General features: G+C 18.4%; 2 protein-coding genes across 11 annotated transcripts; one reads left to right on the top strand and one right to left on the bottom strand.

Moving 5' to 3' along the window:
- The first annotated feature begins 57 nt into the window (after window positions 1-57).
- LOC100869783 (uncharacterized) lies at window positions 58-6,305 on the top strand. Of its 10 annotated transcripts, XM_086906311.1 has the most exons (11): window positions 58-1,208; window positions 1,893-2,090; window positions 2,157-2,215; window positions 2,277-2,460; window positions 3,411-3,583; window positions 3,884-3,964; window positions 4,056-4,067; window positions 4,146-4,303; window positions 5,022-5,120; window positions 5,203-5,307; window positions 5,749-6,305. In XM_086906311.1, exons 2-11 carry the CDS (start codon window positions 1,914-1,916, stop codon window positions 6,153-6,155), a joined length of 1,455 nt encoding a protein of 484 aa, XP_086762437.1. In that variant the 5' UTR covers window positions 58-1,208; window positions 1,893-1,913; the 3' UTR covers window positions 6,156-6,305. The 10 variants fall into 10 exon arrangements, with proteins under 10 accessions (XP_086762437.1, XP_086762429.1, XP_086762436.1 ...); XM_086906303.1 differs by having other exon boundaries at window positions 4,056-4,303; XM_086906310.1 differs by having other exon boundaries at window positions 793-865; window positions 1,901-2,090; window positions 4,056-4,303.
- Window positions 6,306-6,859: 554 nt separating this feature from the next.
- Window positions 6,860-8,993, bottom strand: LOC100870269 (uncharacterized). Its single transcript, XM_003693365.4, has 4 exons — window positions 8,507-8,993; window positions 8,278-8,427; window positions 8,019-8,183; window positions 6,860-7,850 (listed from the first exon to the last, which is right to left on the bottom strand). Exons 1-4 carry the CDS (start codon window positions 8,654-8,656, stop codon window positions 7,143-7,145), a joined length of 1,173 nt encoding a protein of 390 aa, XP_003693413.2. The 5' UTR covers window positions 8,657-8,993; the 3' UTR covers window positions 6,860-7,142.
- Between the last annotated feature and the right edge of the window lie 233 nt (window positions 8,994-9,226).

Raw genomic sequence — 9,226 nt, 5'->3', positions numbered from 1 at the left:
TGAATATGGCTATGCTTTTGAATAATTAATATAGTGTATATTCTTATAATAGCATGCTGTGTGTGTGTGCGCGCGCGCACGCGCGTATGTGATTAATAATGTTTAAGCAAAGTTATACGTATATTTTTAGTTTCTTAGTATTTAATAATTTTTTATTATTGAATTTTTCTTCTAAAGATTCCGTTTACTACTTAATATTTAAAAAATTTATGTATTTAATTGATTCAAAATAACTTTTGAGTATAATATACCAAAATTTGTCATATAGAATTCTTAAATATTAAATATTATAAAAAAATTTAAAAATCTAATTTAATAAATGTTTCATCAAGTATGCAATATTTTGTTTACAACAGAATTTTACAATAATAATGATATAAATATTTGACAAAATAACAACATTTAATTTTTTCGAATGAATTACTTTTACTTTTTTTTTTAATTTTTTTTAAAATATATTTAAATATTTTTTTGTAGATTTTATATATATTTGTAAATTTTATAAATATTTTTTTTTAATAATAATGTTATAAAAAAAAATAAAATAAAATATTAAATAAAAAAAAAAATATTTTTCATTGTTAATCAAATTTAACTTATTGAAAAATTTTATTTAATTTATTCTTATAAAATTTATCAAGCATTAATTAATTCAATTTTTAATTATACATGTATAATTTATACACAGATATATTTAAATTCATTTTTAGCAAAAAAATTTAATTGATTAAAATGAAAATATAATATTTTTGATTTATAATATTATTTATATTTGATTATAAAATTAAAAATGTTTTATTATAATATTATTAAATTTGCAAATTCTTTGTCATTTTTTCTATATAAAAAAATAATTTTAATGTTTGTAAGTAAATAATTTTATAATGTAATCTCTTACATATAGTAAAAAGTATTTTTATATATTCAAAAATATTATATGTAAAACAAAAACTTATTTTGATTATATAAAATATAAAACAAGTATTATGATTTTGAGAAGTAGATAATAAGTTGATTAATATTCTATATTTATATTGATAGAAATTTACAAAAAAAATCTCAGTTTTGAATTTCAAGATTAAATTTTTATTTTATTCACATTTATATTTGTTTAAAAAAAAATTATAAAATAAGTTTTTATATTTTAAAAAAGAATTATAAATTGAAATTTTGATATTAATGTTGTTACATAAAGTAGATCTCATAAGGTAAATGCATTTTGTTTACTTTGATCAATTTATTAATATGCGTTATTATTAGAACTATGAAAATAGTAAGAAATATTAACTAATTATTTATATAATTGTTTCATGTAGAATTTTCACATAAAATAATTTAAGCAGTATTAATAAATATTATAAACTTTGAATATTTTGAAATTTTAAGGTTAAGGTAAATTCAAAAATAATTTGTTGCATAAATTTATAATAATTAAATATTTAGATATATGAAAGCAAAAATATTTTTATTCTATTTTATACATTGTATATGAAAAATTCACAGAAAAAAAAAAAATATCAAATTCTAGCGTTTTTCAATTTTCTTTTTTAATATAATGTCACTTTATTTCTTATTTTCAACTTTTACTTATAATTTTAAATAATATAATATTTTCTTTGACATTGTTTATATTTTTTTCATTATATAATTTAATTATAATTATTCAATTTTTTAGCTGTAAAACTCAAAAAAAATTTTAATTCATAATGCAATATATTCAATGATAAGGAAAAAAATATAAAAGCATAAAAAATTATGATTAAAATTTATTAAAATTATAATATAATATCTCTTCTTTTTTTCTATGATCTCTTTATATATTAATTTCAGTAAGAAAAATTTAATTTTTTCTTTTTTTACTTTATAAGTATATTTTATAATTATTTTATAAGTATTGTAGGATATCCTGCTAAATGGAGCAGGTTAAGAAGAGACCAGAATTGCTTCATTGCAATCGGTCTCATAATATATTAAAGGACTTAATGTTCAGAGACTTTGGATTTTTATATTATAATTGTTGTAAAACTAAAACACGTGGATTAGAATCAATAGCTGAAATGAATCTTGTTGGAAAAAAGCATAAAGAATTGGTAATTATATTATATATAACTTTTATTTTATTTTTATTTCATTTCTCTTATTTTAATTTCTTGTAGGAATATGATCTACCTGGATATCCTAAAGCAACATTTTTAATGGTTTTCAGTCCTGATGGGTAAGAAATTAAATCATAAATAAATTTTTATAATAAATTTATTTATATAATTAAATTGTAGCACAAAAATAGCATCAGCACATGGAAATCACAGTGTTTATATTACTGATGTAGCTACTAGAAAAAATATTAAAATTCTTTCTGGTCATCCACGTACTCCATGGTGTATCACATTTCATCCATCCTCTAGTCACATATTAGCTTCTGGTTGTCTTGGTGGTCAAGTTCGAGTTTGGGATTTAAGGGTAAAGTTTTATTAAAAAATAAGAATAAAATTAAAATTATATTAATTAACTATATTATTTAAATTAAATTATAATTATAAGGAAAATAATATTGCAATGTATTATGTAATATATAGTATGTTTATTTTAAGTATATATTTATGATTATATTTGCAAATATTAGAAATACAAAAAAGTGTTTCAAATAAAAATCATATCAAACAATATATATTGTGATGATAAATATTTGATCTTAATCTATGGATTTGGATTGATCCTATGAGGATCATATTAAAATTTTTTAAAGGAATCTTATACTTTTTATTATATGTCCTTGTAACCTTATATATTGAGATATTTTCAAAACAATAGTTATATATATATATTTTTTTAAATTATTGTTAAATTATTAATTTATAGTTTATAACATAAACTTAGTTAAATTTGTAACTTAAATTTACAAAATTTGCAAAATAACATTTTGAAAATTTTCATATTAGCACATTTCATTAGCACAATTCAAGATCAAACACATATCATTATATGTACATTTTGATATCATAACTTTTTTCTGAAATACTTTTTTATATTTCTGATATTTTCAGAAATAATTGAGTTTATATATTTAAAATGAACATTATTCTATGTATAATATAATGATATTTTAATATAAATTAAACATTTAAATATTTTTTTTATTTTTTAAAAAAGCATCTGTAATTTTAAAAGAATTAAAAAAAAATACTTTTAAGTATATATTTTTAGAAAGATTTACTTTTAAAAAAATTTCTTTCTAATATTTATCTTTAGATATCATTTGAATTATATTCTAAATATTTATATATTTTGCTTTTATATGTATTATGCTCATAAGAACACAATAATATAACAAAAATATTTCTATATTTTTTCATTTTTTTTTTATAAATTTATTTTTATAACTGAATATAAAATATATTTTGTTGAAATAGGATGGTAGTAAAGTTTGGAATGCAGAAAGTCAAACAGTCATAGCTTCTCTTGCTTTCCATCCATTTGAAAAGTTACTTGTTATAGCAACAAATAATGAAATACATTTTTGGGATTGGAGTCGATCTGAACCCTTTGCAGTAATATCTACTAAAACTAACATAGAAAAAGTAAGGTGAGTTTTAGTACATTGTATATTAATTTGAGTTGTGGATTATGAAATAAATTATAAGCTGAAAATTAATAATTATGTAAAAAGTATTATTACGTATTTAATTTATAATCAATAAAAAAAAGAAAATTTATAATTTTTAAAATAGATAGTACTTAAATAGTATTAAAATAATTTAAAATAAATAGTATTAAAAAAAAACAAAATCATCATCATCATTATAACAATAATGGATTATTTTATAATTTTTCCTTTATTTAAATCTATATGGATTGTTTATTGTTATATATGTATATATTTCAGATATGTAGCTTTTGACAATTTAGGAAGGAAATTAATCACAGGAATTGGAAATGATTATATAAGAGAATCAAGATTATTCAGGTATATATGATATAAGTCAAAAATACAAGTTAGCAAATATTTTTTAAGCTATTAATAATCAAATTTTATTATTCTTCATTGAATTATATAGATCCCGTTTAAGGTATGGTAGAATGTATAATAATCAAATATCAAATAACTATTCGGAAACTGCTCAAAATGAAACAGTTCAATCCTTTAGAACCATTGAAGAGCCTTCACATAGTACTCAATCGAGTTTACGTGATGCTGTAACAGTAGATAGTGATGTTATATTACCATATATTTGTAATTGGCAAACAGAAAGAAGACGAGGAGGATTGAATCTTCCACGTGATGATGATGAAAGATCTTTTTCAGGTAAATGTGATACAAAAAATTTAAGATTTCATTTACTACAACTAAAAATAATCTTAGTTCTGATAGTTATCAATTTCAATAAAATTTAGTTATTTAATATTAAGATCAATTTATACTTTAACTGAGATGAGAGATACTTAGATATGCAAATCCGGATAAAGTCAAATATATTAATGTTAGTGAATCACTATTATATATAGAACCAGAACTAGAAAAATCTATTAAACTGTTAATTTTCATGATTTCATTTTAAATGTAGCTTGATGAGTTTCATTTGCTCATTAGATTATCATACACAAGATTTTCTAATAATTTTGTCCAACATTTGTTTGCCATTAGTCACAGGTTTAAATTACATATATTATTCAAATTGCAAATTATATATACATCCAAGTGAAACTGAAATTCAAAAATTAAATATCTAAAAAATAGATCTAATTTTTTAAAATAATTTTAATAAATCAAATTTTTTATTTTATATAAAATGTATACATAATCTGTTATTAAAAATTTTATTGAAACTTTATAAAAATGATTCTGTATCTTCAAAATTAATACTAAAAAAATAAAATGAATTAATATATTATTTAACAAAAAGATGTTTTTTTCATCACCAATATTTATAATTTAATTAATATATATTTTAAATCTATATAATGGATTAAAATGATAGCATTAATCAAATTTAATTAAATTATTAAAATATTAAATTTTTTAGAAGATGTCTCGGCAGTAGTGAGAAATTTTTCAGGAATTTCCGGATATCGTGTACAAGCTTGGGATTTTTCTAAGGGGGAAATACCAGATATCACGAATTGTAAATATCATTATTATTATATTGTAAAAATAAAATATTTCAAATAAAGTACTTTATTCATAAAGTACTTTTTATATTATAGCTGAAAAAAATATTGTTATACACAAGTGTAAAATACGTAATGATGCTAGTATAAATATTTCTTCGGATGGTAAATTATTGGCAACATGCTTTATGAGAGCTGCAGGTGAGAAATTATTTTAAAATATATAATATATAATTTTTTTAGAATAAAAAAATTATTTTTTTTATAATATTAACATAATATTCAAATATATTGATTCTTTTATCAATTTTCTACTATAAACATTAATATATTCATAATATATTCATAAAAAATATTTATGAACTTTAAGAATTAATTTTATATAAAAAGAGAGAAAAAAGTAATTTATATTTTTTTAATAATAATTTTTTATAATTATTGCAATTTTTATGAATTTCATTTATTTGTTAATAAATTTTTAAGTTTTTATATAAAAAAATTTTGAAATATTTTTAAATCTATATATATATTTCATCTCTTTGAAAAATTTAATCATTGATAATTAAGCAATACAGCGCTCATTTTTTTTATCAATAAATTATGATCTCAAAAAAAATTTTTTTCATGCAATGTTATTTTTAGGAGTTTATAGTTTACAATGGGAAACTTTAGGAGAAGAAATTTATTGGACAGAAGTATATAATTCTGTGATTTCTGTTTCAATTTCACCAACACAAGAACATCTTTTAGTAGGTTTAGCAAGAAGTGGTATGAGAAATGATTATACAATGGCAATTATTTATAGACTAACACATAAACAATCCCAGAATGACAAACCATGTATTCAAGATATGGATTTTAATCTAGCAAAATATTTACATTTTATGAACTCCAATAAAAGAAACACTATGTTATTAGTTAGAGATTTATTACAAAATAATCAATCAACTAGAGAACATACAAGTATAAATTGTATCAGATGGGCACCACAACCTGGTCAAGGTTTAGTTTATGCTACCAATACTGGTCGATTAGCTATTCTTCATTAATATATTTGTAATATTATTGTAAAAATAGAAACTTCTGTATTAATATGATTATTTTATTATAAAAAAAAATTATATATAAAAACAAAAGTTATTATTGTTACATGTTCTTAATGATATTTTTATTTTATTATTAAATTTTTTTATATATAATTCTTATTCAATTTTTAATATTTTCATTTTTAAATCCTTTCTTTCATTAAAAAAGATTAGGAATGTATTAATTTCAAATATAAATATATTATTAACATATTTAAAAATAATAGTTAAAAATAAAATGAACGAGAAAAATTTAAGTAAATCTATAAGTAAAAAAAAAATATTTTTAATTAAAAAATTTATTAATTTTAATAAATATTAAAATGAAAAATTATAAAAATATTAAAATGGAAATTAAATTATTATTAAAAAGAATATTAGATATTAAAAAGATATAAATTATTAATATATATCATACACAAAGGATAGATTATTATTAATTATTATATGAATTATATTATTAAATATTCTATTAACTTAATAATAAAATTAAATTATTAATTTAAAAATTCATAAATATATATATATATATAAAATTATTATACTACAATAAATAAATACACAATTTATATTTACAAATTTTTCTAAATGATATAAAAATCATCATTTATAATAACTTAATAGAATATTATATTTACAATTTAATTTACTATTTATAAACATTATAAAAAAATTTAAATACTATATATTTAATTATTTTTTAAAAAGTTATACAAATATAAAGTTATTATTAATATACATTTAAAATTATTTTCTAAAGATATTATATAATGTTATTAATAAAAATTAAATATACATTATACATTAAAAATTATTATATATTAAAATTATATATAAATATATATAATCATATAATTATCAACAGTATGAATGCACAACTTTATATTCTTGATCTTGAACATAATTTTTATATTTTAAATAAATGATTCTTTATTAACAGTTAAATGCAACTTAGCCATCATCATATAATAAGCTATGCAATAATTCAGGAGTTTCTGGTTGTTTTAAACAAAGTGGTAATTTATCTTGTACATTTGTAGAATATTTATTTTGTCCTAATTGACCAAGATCACGGTCTAAAATCGTTTCTATTTCATCATCAATATATAAAGAATTTTCGTATATTTTCGCATATGAATTATTTTGCTCTGTAGAATTTATAGTCTCATTTATTGTATTTTGCAATTCAATCTCTGACATGTTAACTGTATGAAAATTATTTAATGTTGTGGGTATATCACAATCAACTATTTGATTGTTATATTGAGTCTGTCGCCTTATTTCAGTCACAGAATCATGTATTTGATGATATTTTACCTGATGTACTTTTAAATTACCTGTTTGTGAAAATGTTTTTAAACAAAAAGTACAATGATATGGTTTCTCTCCAGTATGGCATCTTGAATGTCTTTGTAATTTATATTTTGTTACAAATTGTTTTCCACATTCAGAACATATAAATGAATTATTATCTATTTGAAGATTTTGATTATTAATAGACCGTTCCATATCCATATGAAAATTTATCATATGAGATTTCAATGAAACTTTATAACGAAATGATTGATGACAATTAGCACATTGAAATTGTTTTTTTCCTTCATGTCTTTCTTTATGTTTCATTAATATTTCTTGTTGATTAAAGGACATTTTACAAATCTGAAATATTATTAATAAGTGAATTTTTAATTTTGTAATTTTTTAATGAACTATTTATGCTATATAATTTAAAACAAATTAAATAATACTTATTATTTTAAAATAAAATTATCTAATATTAAAAATATATAAAAATACAGAAAATATAAAAAATATTATATTACAGACATTACAAACAAAAGGTCTCTGTCCAGTATGAATGCGTTTATGTCTATTTAAATGTGATTGACATCTGAAACTTTTAGCACATATTGAACATGTACTTTTTTTTATTTGTTTATTTAAGATATTTTTTGATACTGTATCATTTTCTTTTAATTGATGTAACATATCCTGCAAACATAATACTTATTGTAATACCTTGTAATATATTTATTTAAAACATAAAATATTTTCTTTAAAAAAAAATTAAAAAATTATTTTATACTTCTGCAAAATCAATTTCTAAAGATGGAGCTGCAAGTTGCTTTTGTACATTAGCTACCATTAAACAAAATTCATCGAATATATAAATTTTTTGCTCGCAATCAATACAAACATATTTAGAAAATGCATCAGAATTTGAAATATTTATCATCTGCAACAAAAACAATATTAAATAAATTAAAAAATTAAGTTATATAACGTATTTTATAATTTATTTATCTTATATATACCTCTTTGGAGAAATATTTATTTATAAGTGACATCAATACAATCCCTTTAACTTTGTCTATAAACAAATCCGTACCCTGCTGTTTTTCTTTGCCACAAAGACGACATAACTTCATATTTGCTTTATGCATCATCATTATTTTCTTTATCATACATAAAGTGAACTAATTTTTATAAAATTAAGTGAGAAAATTATAATTCCGTCTTAATTTTTTTCTTCTTTCAGGATTATTTACAATTATGAAAATTATTTTGATTTTTTTATTTTAAAAAATATTGTTGTTATTGATTTGGAAATTATATATGAATTATTAAACATATTATTAAAATAGTATTTTAAATATAAATATAAATATATATATATATATATGTACATATAGTCTAATTTGAACGTATAACCATGCATATAATAATAAATATATACGAAGACAAAATTTCTGTTTCTATGCAAATAGCAAGTAACAAGTTGGCAACTCTGTTTTTAACAGTAATTCTCAACAAAAATAAATATTTAAATTAATAAACCAATTATAAAGAGAGAGAAAAATTATCGCATTAAAACAATTTTTTTTTTTTTAAAAATAGAGTACAAATATTTTATTATTAAAAATTATTTTGAATTTAAATATTATAAATATTTTATATTAAATTTAACTTCGTTAAATATAATTATCTATTATATTAAATTTAATATAAATTTTATTATTTGAAAAGAAATTATA

The sequence above is a fragment of the Apis florea genome, unplaced genomic scaffold (genome assembly GCF_048593485.1).
Source record: "Apis florea isolate Af1SG1 unplaced genomic scaffold, ASM4859348v1 contig_2492_pilon, whole genome shotgun sequence".
NCBI lineage: Eukaryota > Metazoa > Arthropoda > Insecta > Hymenoptera > Apidae > Apis > Apis florea.
This window is presented reverse-complemented; position numbering and strand designations above follow the sequence as displayed.